Source organism: Xenopus tropicalis, chromosome 8, assembly GCF_000004195.4.
Source record: "Xenopus tropicalis strain Nigerian chromosome 8, UCB_Xtro_10.0, whole genome shotgun sequence".
Taxonomy (NCBI): Eukaryota; Metazoa; Chordata; class Amphibia; order Anura; family Pipidae; genus Xenopus; species Xenopus tropicalis.
Window position 1 is genome coordinate 122,290,365 of NC_030684.2, and position 21,059 is coordinate 122,311,423.

General features: G+C 36.9%; 1 protein-coding gene across 1 annotated transcript; it reads left to right on the forward strand.

Annotated features, from left to right (window-relative positions):
• The first annotated feature begins 1,480 nt into the window (after positions 1-1,480).
• LOC100492004 (vomeronasal type-2 receptor 26) lies at positions 1,481-14,522 on the forward strand. Its single transcript, XM_012968819.3, has 6 exons — positions 1,481-1,740; positions 4,261-4,552; positions 10,678-11,487; positions 12,010-12,231; positions 12,909-13,032; positions 13,639-14,522. Exons 1-6 carry the CDS (start codon positions 1,481-1,483, stop codon positions 14,520-14,522), a joined length of 2,592 nt encoding a protein of 863 aa, XP_012824273.2.
• The last annotated feature ends 6,537 nt before the right edge of the window (positions 14,523-21,059 follow it).

A 21,059-nucleotide genomic window follows, 5' to 3' on the forward strand; every position in this document is an offset into this window, starting at 1 on the left:
CAGTACACAGTAACTGGAGTCAGTACACAATAACTGGAGTCTGTACACAATAACTGGAGTCAGTACACAGTAACTGGAGTCAGTACACAATAACTGGAGTCTGTACACAATAACTGGAGTCAGTACACAATAACTGGAGTCAGTACACAATAACTGGAGTCAGTACACAATAACTGGAGTCAGTACACAATAACTGGAGTCAGTACACAATAACTGGAGTCAGTACACAATAACTGGAGTCAGTACACAATAACTGGAGTCAGTACACAATAACTGGAGTCAGTATACAATAACTGGAGTCAGTACACAATAACTGACCGAGTGGTGTCTGGGTCATTCAGCTGCAGCCGGGCTTCAGTAACCCAGAGGGAGATGGAGGGGAGAAGGGATGGGGCTGCAGGCAGTAAAAGAAGGGAAAGCAGTAGTGGAGCCAGGCTTCTACAGTAACCGATTCACTGCCCAATCACCAGTCTCAGCGACCCATTCGTTGCCTGATCCATATTGTAGTACAGGTATAGGACCCGTTATCCAGAATGCTCGGGACCAAGGGTATTCCGGATAAGGGGTCTTTCCGTAATTTGGATCTCCATACCTTAAGTCTACTAAAAAATTAATAAACCATTATTTAAACACAATAGGATTGTTTTGCATTGAATAAGGATTAATTATATCTTAGTTGGGATCAATTACAAGGTACTGTTTCATTACTACAGAGAAAAAGGAAATCAGTTTTAAAATTCTGAATTATTTGATTAAAATGGAGTCTATGGGAGACAGGCTTTCCGTAATTCAGAGCTTTCTGGATAATGAGTTTCCGGATAAGGGATCCCATACCTGTATAGGGTGGAAAATGTACAGAACAGGGAACAGAAGTGCTATTTTCATCAATTTTTCTCATCTATTTCGCAAATGCTACAATGATGGCTAGAATTTAGTCTGTAACAGGCAGAACTGCTGCTTTATTAAATTAAGGACACATAAGATTTATTTAATTACACTTTATCATACAGTCACTAAAGGAGCAATAATGCTTTTCATATCAGTAACCATGACATATTTTTAAGCACAAATACAAACTTTATTCCCCAGAGTACAGCTCAGAGTTTCTCTGCCTCAGGCTCTCGGGTACTGACCGAAAGTGTCGGTATAAATCAGAAAATAACATTTTCTCCTGTACATCAAATTTGACGCTGTGTCACTACCTAAAATGTAACAAATAGTGATGTGCGAATCTGTCCTGCTGAAAAATTTGTGAAACGCATTGAAGTCAATAGGTGAAAAACTATACGCACGCCAAATTCTTTACATACATCTTTTTTTTTCCAACTCCAAATGCTTTAAATTCAATGGACATTTTATGTCTCAGTGACATTTTTGTCTCGGTGACTTTTTTGTTGCGCCAAATTTTTGGTTAATAATTTATTTTAATGCCTTTCTATAGAGGTATGATATACATTTACTGAACATTCAGTGGCCAACGATGAGTACAATGAATATACGGAATACAGTAATGAAAGCTATAGCTTGGCCTGCTGTTACTTGGATGCTGGCAGCATTATATTGCAGTTCTATGAAGAATCCCAATCTCCCTGCCTGCTCACTAAATGTGGAATCTGCGGAAGGCTACCTGCAGGAGGGGGACATCATGCTTGGGATCCTCCTAGATATATTTACTATGAGAAACACAGAGCGGGAAACCTTTAAGGAACAACCTAAGAAAGACTTTGTTACCTTGTTTATGTGAGTATAACCAGTTTCTGGTACATATAAAATAGAATTGGAGTTGCCGGCCCACATATTTCCATAAAAATCAGTAAATCTGTAAATTTGATGGTACAATATCATATAGTAGTTTTACCTCTTTATAGAAATGGGGGATTAAGTCAGGCCTTCCCATGCTATTAAACTTGACCGTTTCTCAGTCTGGATCTTCAATTAAATGCAGATCAGCACCCAAGGCACAGAGGCAATAGAAATGGAAACAATCTAGTGCAATAAAGTTATGTGAGAAGCAACACCCTTGTGTTAATAATGAATGTGTATGTGCCAGAGAGCCCAACGTGTGCCTTATCAATCTGTGTAGTTGTGCCGTCACTCCCTTTAATAACCTGCGCCAACTCCCCTTTCCCCAGTGTGAGGCAACTAACTAGAAACAGACTTTTAAAACCACATATCAGTTTCTCATCAGACTTACCGTTGTCTCTGTAAACATATGAAGAAGCAGGGAAAGCACCCATAGTGTAACTCATTTTATTTATTAAAAGTTGTGATGAGCGAATCTGTTCCGTTTCGCTTCGCCGGAAAATTTGCGAATCTTTCAAAAGATCCGCGAAATGGTGAAAAATTCGCAAAACAGCGAAAATGTCGTGTGGAAAAAAAAATTGTCGCCCGCGGCTATTATTTTGTCGCACGGCTATTATGTTGTCGCCCGCGGCTATTATTTTGTCACGTGGCTATTATTTTGTCGCCTGCGGCTATTATTTTGTCGCCCGCAGCTATTATTTCGCCGCACAGCTATTATTTCATCGCCCAGCTATTCTTTTGACGCCCACGACTATTCTTCTTGGACGCTGGCGACAATTTTTGGACGAGCTGCAAATTTTTTCATCCATTTCGCGAAACAATCCGCCAATGGCGAAATGTGAAAATTCGCCGCTAATCCATGCCTGGCGAAACATTTCGCCCATCACTAATTAAAAGGTTTAAAAAAAAAAAAAAATGATACTTTGGTCAGCGGATTTAGTAAGGTATAAAATGTCACCCGAGTCCTTTAGTGTCTAAACAAGTTCCCCTCTACATGCCACATGGAGTTATTCAAAACTCTGATGCAGTTTGTATGATTGCTTGCAACTTCCTGTGTTAGACAATTTAACATTTTCTTTCTTCTTGAACAATATATAGGATTACATTTTCCATAATATAGGGGCATATATCAGAAACCTGTATTATGTGTGAGAATTCAATTCATTTAGAAAGCCCCATTTTACACCAAAACTAAGCATATTTTAGATTGCATGGCAAAAATGCCCCTAAAAGAATACTGACCACAGAAAACTCTATATTTTGGGGGAAAGTACACCTTCCAATATATTGTAAATGGCCCTTGATTCAAAATGGTTACAAATATCTTTCCACCCCCAAACATCCAATAAAAAATCATTGCTAAAATTTGTATTTTTTATTTCTGAAAATGACCTCAAAATTTGCTGTTCACAGCAATGTATTTAAAGGTAATAGATACGGCATAATAAATATGAAGCCATTGATCTTGTAAACAATTTCATACCCAATATCCATAGTATTAGTAAATCATATGGGATGTAGAGACCCCAAAATGAACATAATGCTCACTCAAATATTAAATGGGAAAAACAAGTAAACACACAAATGAATCGGATAAAACCAAAGCAATAAATACAAATTATTTCACAGTGAGATTGGTGACCCAAATTCCAGTTCCGCTAATCTCAATTTTCAGTGATTGTTTCCATACATATAAGTCTTTTTTATCTTGGTGGGTTACTATTATTTTATCAGGGGGACCTAATGCCCATGCACTGGCTACACAATAAGACAGCAAGGAGGGAGAGAGAAAGTGACATCTACAAAGTACTGAATGGAAAGGGAAAATAATAGACTGCTCAGTAGTGATGAGCAAATTTGTCCTGTTTCAGCTGAAAAATTTGCAAATCTTTCAAAAGATTTGCGAAACAGCGAAAATGTTGTGCGTCGAAAAAAATTGTTGTGCTCGACCATTCTTTTGACGGGAGAGACAATTCTTTTTTATGCAAAATAAAAAAGAGATAATTATCTTTGATGTGCGGCGAATTTTTCTGCCAATGGCGAAACGTGAAAATTCACCGCGAATCCATGCCTGCCGAATTTTTTCACCCATCACTACAGCTCAGTAATCCAACAAGTAACAACCATGAAACATGCTGTTGTAGCTGCACACATAACAAACATCACATACTAGGGCCAGATTCATTGTGGGTCTAGTTCAGGTGTATTGGTGTCAATAATTGGGGCAAGCTTTTAATTTTTTAACAAGAAGAAAAAGAAGAAAAAAACCAAACAGACCTAAGAAAACGTGAGATAAAAATGCACTTTAAAAAAAAAAAATAAATTAAATCGATATAACTGAAACCCAACCCATAAGTGTTAATAAACCTGCCTCTATATATTAAAGGAAGGAAAAATAGAAATATTTTATAATAATAAAATCTACAAATATACTTGATTTGCTTTTTCTTGTTCCAGTTCCTCCCTCCAGTATTATCGTCACTTTCTGGCTGCCATTTTTGCCATTGAGGAAATCAACCAGGACCAGAACATTCTGCCTAATGTGACCTTGGGATTCCATATCCATGATTCCTGGGCCAATGAGAGAAAAGCCATTAGCAGTACATTTAGTATGCTGACAGGGAGCAGTGATTATGTGCCTAACTACAAGTGCACCCAGAACAGGATTCCCAGTGCATTCATAGGGCACCTACTGTCTTCTGTATCTAATGTCATGTATCAGATCACTAGCATCTATGGCTTTCCACAGGTATAGACTGTAAATAATCATATGGCTTTCTGCTTCTGGGTAGATACAGTATGTTAATTCATACCAATCTGTAAAAGTATAAAAGAAAAAGTAATTGAAAACACCCATATTTCTAGGTTTATCAAATTAAATCCTACAGCATTATCACCCAGAATTCCTAAGAATATTGTGCTATTGTATACATAGGTGTTTGAGGTTGGAAAGATATAATTTACACTAAAATTAAGTTTGTGTTAATTATGCCGCCTAACATGAACATAGCTGCTACAGTTTGGAGTGCTTGATAAAGTTCTGCACATTGCTAAAACAATAGATTAGCAGTCTTACCATCAACAAAATCGTTAGTCATTAACCACTAATGTATCAAGTTGCAAAGGATAAGAATGCAACATAATATTAGGCCTTCTCAACTGATGTTACAGTTAATAAATAGTTAGGAATACATTAAACATATGGTATTAATCAGTGATCCCCAACCAGTGGCTCAGGGGCAACATGTTGCTCCCCAATCCCTTGGATGTTGCTCTCAGTGCCCCCAAACCAGGGAGTTATTTTTGAATTCCTGACTTGGGGGCAAGTTTTGGTTGAATAAAAACAAGACTTACTACCAAATAAAGCCTCCTGTAAGTTGATAGTGTGCATAGAGGCTACCTAATAGCCAATCTTAGCCCTTATTTGGCTCCTCCATGAACGTTTATGGTGCTTGTGTTGCTCTCCAAGTCTTTTTACATTTGATTGTGGCTCATGAGTAAGAAAGGTTGGGGACCCCCGGTATTAATAGACTAACGCTAGTCATAATCAACAACCATTGTGCAAAGTCAATATATTAATTTTGAGAGAACTCAGGAAGGAGGCATCGTGGTAGTGGTTTCAGAGTTGCTTAAAACTGGATTCTGAAGATGCACTTACAAGGAGACTATATAAATGTGGGGCAGTGAAAGGCATTTTATTTCTGGAGAACATAGAGCATTTGGGAACTTGGGTGTGAAGTAAGTAATGTACAGTATTTGTGAAGTAAGTTGTGGAGACAACCCATAGAAACCAAATATTATGGAGGTTACAAGTAAAGGAAAATGATCTAGATGCAGGTCTGGAAGGGGTGCCTTCATGGTTTACTGAATAGGAAGCAGATGTCAGGACAGGAAGCAAGGGGATTAAAAAGTCTGTGCAGGAGTCTGTGATGAAAATCAAAAGTGTCATTTGTGTACAGGAACTTTTAATAGCTAGTAATATATATGGTTTTAGTATAGGTCAACATGGGTCTGTATGTGAGTGTATAGATAGGTCAGTATGGGTCTGTATGTGAGTGTATATATTGGTCAGTATGGGTCTGTATGTGAGTGGATAGATAGGTCAGTGTGGGTCTGTATGTGAGTGGATAGATAGGTCAGTGTGGGTCTGTATGTGAGTGGATAGATAGGTCAGTGTGGGTCTGTATGTGAGTGGATAGGTCAGTATGGGTCTGTATGTGAGTGGGTAGATAGGTCAGTATGGGTCTGTATGTGAGTGGATAGATAGGTCAGTGTGGGTCTGTATGTGAGTGTATAGATTGGTCAGTATGGGTCTGTATGTGAGTGGATAGATAGGTCAGTGTGGGTCTGTATGTGAGTGGATAGATAGGTCAGTGTGGGTCTGTATGTGAGTGGATAGATAGGTCAGTATGGGTCTGTATGTGAGTGGATAGATAGGTCAGTGTGGGTCTGTATGTGAGTGGATAGATAGGTCAGTGTGGGTCTGTATGTGAGTGGATAGGTCAGTATGGGTCTGTATGTGAGTGGATAGGTCAGTATGGGTCTGTATGTGAGTGGATAGATAGGTCAGTGTGGGTCTGTATGTGAGTGGATAGGTCAGTATGGGTCTGTATGTGAGGGGATAGATAGGTCAGTGTGGGTCGGTATGTGAGTGGATAGATAGGTCAGTATGGGTCTGTATGTGAGTGGATAGATAGGTCAGTATGGGTCTGTATGTGAGTGGATAGATAGGTCAGTATGGGTCTGTATGTGAGTGGATAGATAGGTCAGTATGGGTCTGTATGTGAGTGGATAGATGTATAGAATGTGTACTTTTAGAAAATGTATGGTTTTCTAGGGTCTCCATACTGTTAGGGGGTCTTATGGCACATAATACCCATTCTGGGTTGGAGCAGCCAATGCGTCAGATGTGAAAATCCATACATGCCTCTGTACACCACATCATTTAATTTAGTAGGCTCTTGGCGTTCATATTAAGAATGTTTTATGTTGATACATTATGAAATGTGTGGGTATAGAATGGGGTAAATGGCAAGCTTTGAGAAAATTTGCAGAAATTACATAAAATTTACTACATTTAGCTTAGCTTTGCTGTTTGGTGCTTTGCCATACAAATACATATTTAGGCATTTTACATTCGGCAGAATGTGTATTTCCTGAAAATATGAGGTTATATGGGGTCAACTTACTTATTTCCCACTTTTCCCACACATAAATCAGGCAATGTATTTTTTTTGGTAGTAGAAATATATGCCATAAAATATGAATGCGCTACCCCTATTTTGGGGTCTCTAAATGCCAGATACTTTGGTGATCCTATGCATGATTGGCATCAAACTGTTCAGAGCACCCTTAGCTTTCATATTATGGTACCTAATGCTATGAGATAAAATGCTTGAAATTGGAATCTTTTGTTGATTTATAGGCATTTAACCAAAATCACCAATTTTGGGAAAGCATTGTGACTCATGGGTGCCCATTTTGAATTTATTGAATGTGTACTTTTAAAAAATGTATGAGTTTGGGGGGGGGGTCAACGTGTTTTTTTGTGCTTTTATCCCACAAAAATGCAGCAAATGTGTTGAATTTCAGTAGCTGAAGTGATCTCTGGAACAATTTCTATACAATTTTTGGGTCTCTAAATGCCAAATACTTTGGAAATCCTATGCACAATTGGCATCAAACTAGAGCATTGTTTTTCATATTTTCATATTAAGGCTGTTTTGTCTTGGTACCTAATGCTATGTGGGAGATAGTATTCTTGAAAAGTTCAGGTAGAAAAACATAGTTACCCATTTTGGATTTGGCAGAATGTGTACTTTCAAAAAAAAAAAAAAATGGTTTCCTGGGGTAAACCTAATGTTCCACGATTTTTGCCTTTGGAATCTAAAGTATGCCGTATTCTGCTGTAGTGCTTGCTTTAAAAATTCAGTAAATTACTGCTGGGAGTTTTTGGTCTACAGATATCTCCATAAAACCATACATATCTGCTATTGGCATATTCAAGAGACACAAGGCTTTCCAAAAAAGTTGAATTTTTGTCCACAAAATAAAATATTTTTGTTTTAGAAATCCTTATATCATCAAAAATAGCAATTTTTCATTTTTCTTTTTTTTGTTATTTGAGCTCTAAATCTTGTTCCAGAAGTGGAAATACAAAAAACGCAGGCAGGTTTATAAAGTTTAGTATCTCCTGAAAATAACTATATAAAGTTTTCCCACCTAAACTAACTCCCCAACAGTAAATGCCCCCAAAATGAGAAAGCACAAAATGTACAAAAAGTCTGGCACTTAAGGGATTAAACTATTAGGTGGAGGGGGCAATGAGGCTGTGACCAGAATATCCAGATAGACAACAACAAGAGGTCCTCTACATCAGCGCTGCGGAATACGTTGGCGCTGTATAAATAAATGTTAACAATGATAATAATACATGCATCCATTATCAATATATGTAGGACATTAAGGTGCACATTTACTAAAACTCTAACATTTCTCATTTTTTTAATTTTAACATTCAAGTAAACTCAAGTCCACAAATGTTTTACATTTACAAAAAAATCTGCAAGAAAAGTCACAAAAAGTCGCGACAGGCCTTCAGTTGCTTAGAAGTTACCCTGAGTTCCTTTGCAACCTCTTGAACTTTTAGACGCCTTGCAGTTGGATTTATCTTGATGGTCAACCAATTCTGGGTAGGGTAACAACGATCTTGAGTTTCCTCCATTTGTACACAGTCTGTCTGACTGTTGATTGGTGGAGTTCAAACTCTTTAGAGATAGTCTTGTACCTTTTCCAGCTTTAAGGGCATCAACAACTATTTTTCTGAGGTCCTCAGACACCTCCTTTGTTAGAGCCATGATACATATCCACAAATGTGCTGTATGGTTGATCAGTCTTTGTTGGATCCCTATTTTTTTTAAACAAAACAGGGCCTTTCACACCTGATTGTCATCCCATTGACTGAAAATACAAGACTCTGATTTCATCTTCAAATTATATGATAATCCTAAGGATTCACTTACTTTTGCCATACGCAGATATGTTATTGGATCATTTTTTTTTAAATAAATACATGACCAAATATAATAATGTTTGTTTCATTTGTTTCAATTGGATTTCTTCATTTACTTTTATGAATCAGATAATGTTTTAGGTCACATTCATATAAAATATAGAACATCCATTTTTATCAATCTCAAAAGCAACAATGCCCTACTCAGGCTACTTTTTTTAATAGCTACAACTACCCTCATAATATATCAGGACTGATTTCCCTAATATAGCAATAGCAGTATTGGGGAGCTCAACCCTCTGTTAACTTACCCAAACGGGTATCAGGTGCAAATACTGGAAGAACCTCACCTTGCATGGGGGTCAATATCCAACAGCAAAAAAATCCAGTAGCATACTGAAGATGCAAATCGTGAAAAAAATGTCTTCTATTTGCCCAAGTACATATAAACAAGCAAAGAGCAAGCTCTCAAGCTTGAGAAAGGGTCCCGAAACGTTGCTCTTTGCTTGTTTATATGTACTTGGGCAAATAAAACACATTTTTTCACGATTTGCATCTTCAGTGTGCTACTGGATTTTTTTGCTGTTGATTTCCCTAATATAGACATAGGGATGAGCATTTTTTTTTTTGCCTGCCACAGATTCACTTCTAGATTTGTGCTTTCACAAGTGCTGAACATTTTTTTATCATCTTTTCTAGATTTGGGGAAAAAATGCCATTGAATCTAATATGTTTTCTGCAAAAAAAACTACCATTGACTCCAATGTATTTGGCGTGAGAAATTATTTTGACAAATTTTTGAGAAAGCAAATTAGGGTTGTTTCATAAATCATTCAGATATTAAGGCTGAAATAGTGGGCTGCATAACTTCAACATGAGCTACAGGTAGATGAGCAATATGTAGATATACACTTATCTTTGATGTGATATCTTCACTGCACACTAGGGGGCTGATTTACTAACCCACGAATCCGACCCGAATTGGAAAAGTTCCGACTTGAAAACGAACATTTTGCGACTTTTTCGTATGTTTTGCGATTTTTTCGGATTCTGTACGAATTTTTCGTTACCAATACGATTTTTGTGTAAAAACGCGAGTTTTTCGTATCCATTACGAAAGTTGCGTAAAAAGTTGCGCATTTTTCGTAGCGTTAAAACTTACGCGAAAAGTTGCGCATTTTTCATAGCGTTAAAACTTAACGCTACGAAAAATGCGCAACTTTTCGCGTAAGTTTTAACGCTACGCAAAATGCGCAACTTTTTACGCAACTTTCGTAATGGATAGGAAAACTCGCGTTTTTACGCAAAAATCGTATTGGATCCGAAAAATTCGTAAAGAATCCGAAAAAATCGCAAAACATACGAAAAAATCGCAAAGTACCGATCATTACGAAAAAAACGCAATCGGACTCCATTCGACCCGTTCGTGGGTAAGTAAATCAGCCCCTAGATATACAGTAGCTCATAATATATCCAGTGAGGCACAGACAGTAGTGTCCTGCAATGCAGTACAGTTTTTCAATTTTATATACCAAATCAGTTGTTCCTGGAGGACACAGAACCATCATTTTCTTTATAATATTTATATAGTTTTACCTTTATAATATTTATCAAATACTGACACTTTACCCTACATTGATTTGAAGGTGCTGCAAGGATTAGGTTATACTGGGTCTCTTCTACTCCATCTCCATTAATGTAATTTATAGATCTTTTTTGGATGTTGTAAAACATTCCTATTTATATCATCTGTATGTCTGGATATGATAATATTATTTACATTTAGTAGAATTGATAAAGTGGAAGGGCAGTAAGGAAGGTGTTGAAACTACCAATAAATTGCACATTTTATTGTTACCCAGGTTAGTTACGGAGCTGTGGATCCTGCATTCAGTGACAGAATCCGCTTCCCATTATTCTATCGAACAGTGCCAAGTGAAACTGCCCAGTACCAAGTAATCATCCAGCTCATCAAGGCTTTTAATTGGAACTGGGTAGGGATGATATCCTCTGATGATGAGACGCACCAGAAAGCCAGTGAAGGGATGAAGACTGAGATCATTAATAATGGAATCTGTGTAGCTTTCCTTGTACAGATTGGTGACACTGATGGCAGAAGTTTTTACTTTGCTTTGCAAAACATAAAGCAGTCAAATACCAGTGTTGTCATAGTGTATAGTAAATTAATTAACTTTTTGATGTTAAGTATGATTCTTCCATCTACACATTTCTCTACTAATGTGGTGTGGCTAATACTATCTCCTTTGGCATCAGCAACAGAGAGGCAATATCGTGAGTTTAATGGATCCCTTGCTATACTCTTTCGTCAAGGAAACATTCCAGGTCTAAAAGACTTTCTTTACAAGGCTGATTCTTCAAGGTTTCCTAAAGACCCATTTACTGCTGCAGTTTGGTTAGAGGTGTTTGGTTGTCACTCTGAACAAGCCTTTCCTAAGTCTCCATTCAGATCCTACCGTATATGCAATGCCAATGATACATTAAAGCAATATGAGAATTATGGATATGATACAAGTAACTTTAGATTAACATACTTTATGTACATTGCTGTATATGCTGTGGCCCATGCACTCCATGCCATGTATACTGATAAAACCAGTGGTGGAACCATCTTGCATTTTGATACAACAATAAATCCACTGAAGCCAACACAGGTATAAAGTCTATTATGAACATTTTCAGATATATTTCACTGAAATGTGTTGGACATAATGTTTTAATAAAAATAATAATCTTTTAGAAGCTCCTAAAAATAGGTTAAATTGTTTATTATTGTAGTAAGTGCTGTAATAAAGCAATGGAGTGTTTGATGCCAGCACATGTATAAAGCTCAATACGGACAGGATAACATTAATTCATCAAAATAAAATATTTCAGAGGACGCTAAAGCCAGTGTATAAAGTGGTGCAAAGCAGCGTTATTTCAGAATAGAACAATAGAAACTGGGATCTGAAAATTCCCCTGGTGCAGATTACTGGGAGGGAAGAACTGGACATATTCCCAGAATGCTGCAGGGAACTACAGGGCATCAAAGATTTGCATTAACCTTTTTGGCACATGTATCAAAAATGTACTTTTCTCCTGTATCTTCTAAAACAATCCTTTGTTGGACAGGGGTCCTTGTTCCATAAATCAACTTTTGAATCATTTTTAACTGGTCATTGTTTCTATTTTAGTTAAACAACTTCCTCAAGAAAATCCATTTTGATATGCATTTTGAAGAAGACATTTTCTTTAATGAGAAAGGAGTAGTTCTGGGGCATTTTGTTATAATAAACTGGAACATTTTCCATAATGGAACAGTGACTACAAGACATGTTGGGACCTTCAATTCATCTCAGTCTCCAGGACTCGCCATTGACAAAGAGGCCATTCTTTGGCCGTCTGATTTTAATGGGGTACTGTATGCATTTATATGGGAGCTACCCAACCTTTTTAATTAATATGAGTTACTGATCAAAAATAGAGATTTTGCAAACTGGACACTACTTCAGCTTTATTTTGTTATTTTATGAAACAGGCAATATTTATCACAGTCAAATCTTCTACAATTTACATAGATTAATTGGTTCTATTCTTTCAGATTCTGTTTTTTTTTAAATGGAAATATGTCATAGGAAATACATACACAAACAAATGTTTATACAGGTATAGGACCCGTTATCCAGAATGCCCGGGACCAAGGGTATTCCGGATAAGGGGTCTTTCCGTAATTTGGATCTTCATACCTTAAGTCTATTAAAAAATCAATAAAACATTAATTAAACTCAATAAGATTATTTTGCATCCAGTAAGGATTAATTATATCTTAGTTTGGATCAAATACAAAGCACTGTTTTATTTTTACAAAGAAAAAGGAAATCAATTTTTAAAATTTGAATTATTTGCTTATAATGGAGTCTATGGGAGACAGGCTTTCCGTAATTCGGAGCTTTCTGGATATCGGGTTTCCGGATAAGGGATCCCATACCTGTACCTATTTTTCTTGTAATAGTTTAAATGGGAAAGGACTTTATATATGACTATATATATATGAATATAAAATCTAAACACGATTTCTAATTTAAATGCTTAGATCCCAGTCTCAAGGTGCAGTGCCAGCTGTCTCCCTGGTTTCAGGAAAACATTTGTGGAAGGAAAACAAGTTTGCTGTTATCATTGCGTTCGATGCTCAGAAAGTGAAATATCCCCATTGCCAGGTAAATAATGCTAACTGCCGTGTGATCGTATTGGCCCCTGGTTTCCTAACACTTAGGGGCGTATTTATTATGGTGTAAAACTAATTAGCCGATAAAACGGAGTAAAAAGCTGTGCAAAATAAATGGAAAAGATCGCCATCTGAACGCTGTATATTACGCCGGATATTACGCCGTTATTTTCCATAAGTTCCGGTAAACGCGTAAAAAAATTACGCTGATTTTACGCAGGTTTTACGCCGTTTTTACACGGCGAAGCCTGGCAATGTGTGGCGAATTTTCTCGCCGTCTTTTACACAGCATAATAAATATGCCCCTTACAGTATATGCACTAGATGCCACAAAAAGTACTAATCAACAATCTTCAGTTAAAGTTACAAATGTTCTTCATGATTTATAAAAGTTGCTTTTATTCAGATAAAATGAGTTGATTAAGCCATACATAACTTTATTTGTGCTTATCTTGACACTGGAAATAATGCGCAACATGTTTACTAACCTATAGCTAACAGGAATATTTTGGACACGATAAACCAATAACAACTGTAAAGGCCTCATGATGGTTATCTTTATGTTGATCTGTCATATTAACTTTCTACTGTTTTTCAGACATGGAAAATTGCATAAAATGCCACGAAGACCAATGGTCCAATGAGAGTAGAGATAAATGCATTATGAGAACCATTGACTTTCTTTCTTATAAGGATTCTCTTGGTGTGGCCCTAACCACCACTGCTCTAGTTCTGTCTTTTTGCTCAGCTGCAGTTTTCTGTATCTTCTTAAAATACCGGAAAAGCCCCATTGTGAAAGCCAATAACCAGGAGCTCAGTTACATTCTTCTTCTTTCCCTCATGCTATCCTTTCTTTGTTCCTTACTATTTATTGGAAGGCCTACAAAGGCCACCTGTTTGTTGAGACAAACTTCGTTTGGGATCAACTTTGCTATTTGTATTTCTTCCATCTTGGGGAAAACCATTACTGTTATTATTGCCTTCACTGCCACTAGACCTGGAAGCCGGCTCAGGAACTATGTTGGTACCCGGGTCCCTAAATACATTCTTCTACTATGTACACTTCCTGAGGTTTTCATCTGTGCACTTTGGCTCATAATCTCCCCCCCATTCCCTGACTATGACACTCACTCTGCAACAGGAAAGATCATTTTGCAGTGCAATGAGGGATCACCTAGTGCATTCTACATAATGGTTGGTTACATTGCCTTGTTGGCTTTTGTGAGTTTCTTTGTTGCTTATCTTGCCCGTAAATTACCAGACATATTTAATGAAGCACAATACATAACCTTCAGCATGTTGCTGTTCTGCAGTGTATGGATCTCCTTCATCCTGGCCTATGTGAGCACCACAGGCAAATATTTAGCAGCGGTGGAGATATTTGCCATCCTTGTTTCCAGTGCAGGACTTCTTGGCCTTATATTTATCCCTAAGTGCTATATTATCTTGATTAAACAACCCGTTATTACTAGACATAATTAACTACAGTCAAAACATATAATGAGGTAATAGAAACTTTCTTCAAGACATTTTAAAAAATATCTTTAGTATGGGCAAATTGATTAAAATAATACCCTTCTAAATATATATGTGGTTTTCAGGTTCTTTTCGTTGTAATTCTGCATTTTAATTCATTTGTGCTTTTTCAATTTGGATCTTTTCTTTGCCTTATATTTATCCCTAAGTGCTACTTTATCTTGATTAAACAACCAGTTAACACTAGACATAATTAAGAAAAAAATTAATAAATGACTAGACATTTGTGGTTGTCATGAATATAAGTTTATTTGGGGTTTCAAAAATACTCTAAAACCTCTAAAATCAGACAAATCTGCCCCAAAGTCTAGAAAGACTGATACTAGAGGGTTAAAGTTATGATTCATTTGAAAGCATATACTTTGGCATGTCTTCCACTCCCAACCTACCAGTGAGACCTGGATTTGGTATATCTAAAGTATGTTTATGGTGTGTAATACCGTGTATGGTGTAGCTTGTTTGAGAAGTGGGTTAATAAAAAGATTAAACCTCTTATATCTGCTCTTTACATATGGCACAGATATGTGCACCAGTTCCCAACGATAGATGTTAAAATCCAAGAGCTTTAAGAGCTTTAAATATTTAATTGTCTCAATGATTAGATCCCTACGTCAAGTTGCATTGCCATCTGCTCACCAGGCTATAGGAAAGCTGTTATGGAAGGAAAACACATTTGCTGTTATGAGTAGTGATGAGCAAACATTTTTCGCTTGGTTTAACAGCTAAATAAAACACCCAAAGGGCCCGATTCACTAAAGTCCGAAATAAGGAGTGCTATTTATAGCATGCGTTAAAAATCTTATCACTTCTTATTTTTCGCTCGATTCACTAAAAGGACACTTGTGATAATTAAGAAGCGATGTTCTTGGCGTTATTTATCTTACGATGACATATTTTCAAGCAATATATTACGCAGCGCACAACATATTACGCAGTGTAAGGGTTAATCTCTTTAACTCTGTCTGTGCTTCTCTGCACTGTATCTAAGCAGTCACGAACCGGTTCGATTTAATCTGTGCGTCGGCGAAACATCTGATATCGTCTGCGCATGTGCGCTGATCAGGGAACTTGTACAAACTATACAACCAGTATGTGTATTGCAAACAAGTTCAAATTTATTTTGTTTTGTTATTACTTATATAGTAGATAGAAAAACACATCCCATTATGCTTACGTATCATGGGTGGGTACATATGCCTTGCAATTTTTAGTAGAAATACAGAAAATATTTAAGTAGCTACTGAAGCTTTATTATGATCTCTTAGCCTTGAAAATTAGCTGAGATAATCAAGGCCGGAGCAACTTGGACAGACAAGATAGTGAGGATAATCATAACAACTGAAGTAATACTTTCTCAGACCTTCGTGATACAAAACAAAATTGTGTAAATTCAGCATTTAGCAATTTAAACCCTATCAACGCAGCACGCGATATTTTACACAGAGCGCAAAATTTTCAGAACGGTAGTCTTCAGAAAGTAATGGTTACGTGGGTAATATATTGCGCTCTGTGTAAAATATCGCACACTGCGTAATATGTTGTGCGCTGCGTAATATATTGCTTGAAAATATGTCGTCGCAAGATAAATAACGCCAAGCACATTGCTTCTTAATTATGACAAGTGTCCTTTTAGTGAATCGAGCGAAAAATAAGAAGTGATAAGATTTTTAACGCATGCTATAAATAGCACTCCTTATTTCGGACTTTAGTGAATCGGGCCCATAGACTCCAATAGGTGCAAATAAAGGTCACACAGGATAGAAAAAGTCACCACAAAAAAACCCCGCAAATTGACTTCAATGCACTTTACGAATTTTTGCTATTTTGCTAATTTTTCGGCAAAGCAAAATGGAACAAATTGGCTCATCACTAGTTATGAGTGCTACGAAGGAGAAATATCCCCATTTTCAGGTAGGTCATGGTAAATGTTGAAACTACTAATAGGTTCACACATAATAGAGAAAATAAATCGTTAGCAAAACAATAGAATTAGGCTATAAATAATGTAGCTTATACAAAGTGCTGATATAGTTGCTAAGTATTTCCCTTGCTTTAAAAGAGCCAGGATATATCACGTGCACAGAGTGCAAATAACAACCATTTATTTCAGCAGGAAAGTAATTTCTACATTTCGCCATTGGCGAATTGTTTTGTGAAACATTTTTCAAAATTTCACTTGAAAAGAAAGGGCGTGGTCACGGGAAAAAAAAGGTTGTGCATTATAAAAGACGTGCAGCACCCGCATTTTAGGAATTTTCAGCCATTTCACCCATTTTAACATAGTTTCTCAAATTTTTCGCAGAAACAAAACGGGACAGATTCACTCATCATTAATTTCTAAAAGGAAATTATGACAATAATGGTGAGCCTTAATAAAGAACAGAAATCTGCCATATTATTCCAGGTTCCAAGTTACTGGAAAACATGTGATAGTTACAACTACAGTATCTTCAGAATTAGCAACAGATATTTACTTCCCAATCCCCATAACCAACACGTCTTATTCCCTGGGGAATTTCAGAGACTTTCCCAGACTATATAAATGAGAACACTGTGTATTTTATTAAGAAGACATTTACCTGACTTCAAATCACACACGCGCCATGGATCATTAATTACTGATTAGCAAGAAGTGATTTTCTTCATTAAAACATACTGGTACATGCTGCTGTATGGGCAGATATGACCCAAAAATGAAAAATAAGTTCATGGTTTGAATTGATTAATATTATTGGTGTTTCTCACTGAGCTGTAAGTACTAGGCTGTACTTTTGACATTTTTTTTTCATTTTGAGTTTTGCTTGAACAGATATTTCTAGAATGGGAAAATGTACTATGGCATTTGTAAAACTGGGGTTCTTGGTACATGCAACCCTGCTGTAGTATTCCCAGAGTATCCAGAACAGTGAATCAGCCTTCAACCTACATCCTGAATGTTGTACAGACTGCTGCTTCTTTATTCAGTATATTTGTCCCTACTGTTTTGGAATCTCGTACACGACTAATGTCACAAGTTAAATAACCATTCCATTCTATTTCTACTATTTTTTAAATTTAACCTGTCAGCTTATACATTGTACAATCAATGCTGTGGTCTGTGACACATACAGTTTTGAAAGAGGGGGCTCATTATATCAAAGCACCAAAACTGAAGCAAAGTGATGGAACCCGCTGTGATGACAAATGCATCACTGTGTCTTTGGTGAATATTTGCACACTCCATTACTTTATTCAGTTGAGTTTAATGAAGTAAAACAGGTTACACTGAAGGTTCTGAGAAGGTGTTGGAGTTTCCAACATGCACACAAACCAACCCTGTGGGTTCTGCACTGTGACACCAAGAGATCCTACTAAACTCAGTCAGCACACAGTAACTGGAGTCTGTACACACGTGTTGTATTGGCGTGGGCAAGTGCTGGAGACATGCGTGACACTTGACAGGGACTTTCTGTCTTCCTGTGCTTGACTTAGACCGAGTGAGTCTGGGTCACTCAGCTGCAGCCGGGCTTCAGTAACCCAGAGGGAGATGGAGGGGAGAAGGGATGGGGCTGCAGGCAGTAAAAGAAGGGAAAGCAGTAGAGGAGCCAGGCTTCTACAGTAACCGATTCACTGCCCAATCACCAGTCTGTGTGTCCCCAGTAACTCATTCATTGCCTGATCAATATTGTAGTATAGCGAGCAAAATGTACCGAACAGGGAACAGAAATACTGAAATAAAAGATATGAGAAGACACCGTTTTTTTTGTTTTTTTTTAAACTCCAAATGCATTAAATTCAATAGGTGTTTTTTCTCACTCCAAATGCATTAAAGTCAATGGACATTTTATGTCTCAGCGACATTTTTGTCTTGGCGACTTTTTTCTCATGCCAAATTTTTCGCAGCAAATTTTTGCCACAGTTGCACAAAAAAAAATTTGTGCATAGCAAAATGCGAAATCACTATTAACAAACGTCAAACCTTTTTCAGGTATGTATCCCAATAGCCATAGCCTAATTTTTTTTAAATGTCTTGTTATAGAGGTTGAATGATGAACACTTACTAAACATTAAGTGGCCAATGACGAGTACAATGAATATACGGAATACAGTAATGAAAGCTATAGCTTGGCCTGCTGTTACTTGGATGCTGGCAGCATTATATTGCAGTTCTATGAAGAATCCCAACTCCCCTGCCTGCTCACTAAATGTGGAATCTGCGGAAGGCTACCTGCAGGAGGGGGACATCATGCTTGGGATCCTCCTAGATATATTTGCTATGGGAAACACACAGCGGGAAACCTTTACGGAACAACCTAACAGAGAATTTGTTGCCATGTCTGTGTGAGTATCACCAGTTTCTGGTACATTGTTATATAATGTAGAATTGGAGTTGTCGGCCCACATATTTCCACAAAAATCAATAAATCTGTAAATTTTATGGAACAATATCATATAGTAGTTTTACCTCCTTATAGAAATGGGGGATTCAGTTGTAAAAATACGTGGGTGACACACACTAAAAGGGCGTCTCTTACTATTAAAATTCACTGTTTCTCAGTCTGGATCTTCAATTAAAATACAATAGAGATCAGCACCCAAGGCACAGAGGGAATAGAAATGGAAACAATCTAGTGCAATAAAGTTATTTGCAAACAACACCCTTGTGTTAATAATGAATATATGCAATTTAACATTTCATTTCCTCTTGAACAATATATAGGATTACATTTCCCATAATATAGGGGCATATATCAGAAACCTGTATTATGTGTGAGAATCCAGTTCATTTACAAAGTCTTATTCCCCCCAAAACTAAGCATACAGTACTCGAGATTGCAAGGCATAATAACCCTAAAAGAATTTTGACTAGTGATGAGTGAATTTTTTAAGCATGCATGGATTCGCAATGAATTTCCGCATTTTAGCATTGGCGAATTGTTTTGCGAAACTTCAGCAAAAATGTGTCGCAAAAAATTTGTTGCGTGTCAAAAAAATAATCGCATGTGACAAAAAAAGGACACGGACGACCAAAAAAAAAGACACGCTCAACAGAAAGTCGCACAACAAATGTGTTTTGTGGATTTTTCACCGTTTTACAATTTTTTTAGCGAAGTGAAACGGGACAGATTCGCTCATCACTAATATTGACCGCAGAAAACCACATTTTTTTTGGAAAGTACACCTTCCAATATTATTGTAAAATGGCCCTTGATTCAAAATGGTTACAAATATCCTTCCACCCCAAACATCCAATGAAAAATCATTGCTAAAATTTGTATTTTTTATTTCTGAAAATTACCTCAAAATTTTCCCATCACAGAAATGTATTTAAAGGAAATAGATATGGCATAATAAATATGAATGTCATTGACCTTGTAAACAATTTGATACCCAATATCCATAATACAGGTATTGGACCCCTTATCGGGCCACCCATTATCCAGAATTACGGGAAGGCCATCTCCCATTGACTCCATTTTAATCAAATAATTCACATTTTTAAAAATGATTCCTTTTTCTCTGTAATAATAAAACAGTACCTTGTACTTGATCCCAACTAAGATATAATTACCCCTTATTGGGGGCAGAACAGCCCTATTGGGTTTATTTAATGGTTAAATGATTCCCTTTTCTCTGTAATAATAAAACAGTACCTGTACTTGATCCCAACTAAGATATAATTACCCCTTATTGGGGGCAGAACAGCCCTATTGGGTTTATTTCATGGTTAAATGATTCCCTTTTCTCTGTAATAATAAAACAGTACCTGTACTTGATCCCAACTAAGATATAATTACCCCTTATTGGGGGCAGAACAGCCCTATTGGGTTTATTTAATGGTTAAATGATTCCCTTTTCTCTGTAATAATAAAACAGTACCTGTACTTGATCCCAACTAAGATATAATTACCCCTTATTGGGGGCAGAACAGCCCTATTGGGTTTATTTCATGGTTAAATGATTCCCTTTTCTCTGTAATAATAAAACAGTACCTGTACTTGATCCCAACTGAGATATAATTACCCCTTATTGGGGCAGAACAGCCCTATTGGGTTTATTTAATGGTTAAATGATTCCCTTTTCTCTGTAATAATAAAACAGTATCTTGTACTTGAAAAATAAGTAAACAAGACATAATGCAATACAATCACAAAGTAATCAAATAAAACCAAAGCAATCAATACAAATTATTTCACAGTGAGATCAGGGACCCAAATTCCAATTTCTGCTAATCTCAATTTTCAGTGATTGTTTTTATACAGTAAAGTCTCTTTATCTTGGTCGGTTACTATTATTTTATTCATGGAACCATTTTTGTGCCAGAATGGGGGACCTGATGCCCATACACTGGCTACCAATAAGACACAAGGAGGGAGAGAGAAAGTTAGGAAGGTAGAACTGAATGGAAAGGGAAAATAATAGACAGCTCAGCAATCCAAAAAAAATAACAACCATGAAACATGCTGTAGTAGCTGCACACATAAGGAAAAATAGAAATATTTT

What these genes read in the sequence shown, in the direction of transcription:
- LOC100492004 (XM_012968819.3), top strand. Translation starts at nt 1,481, where the DNA reads ATGAGTACAATGAATATACGGAATACAGTAATGAAAGCTATAGCTTGG. An exon ending in GACTTTGTTACCTTGTTTAT is followed by an intron (nt 1,741 to 4,260) that starts GTGAGTATAACC and finishes TTCTTGTTCCAG; the next exon opens with TTCCTCCCTCCAGTATTATC. An exon ending in TGAAATATCCCCATTGCCAG is followed by an intron (nt 13,033 to 13,638) that starts GTAAATAATGCT and finishes ACTGTTTTTCAG; the next exon opens with ACATGGAAAATTGCATAAAA.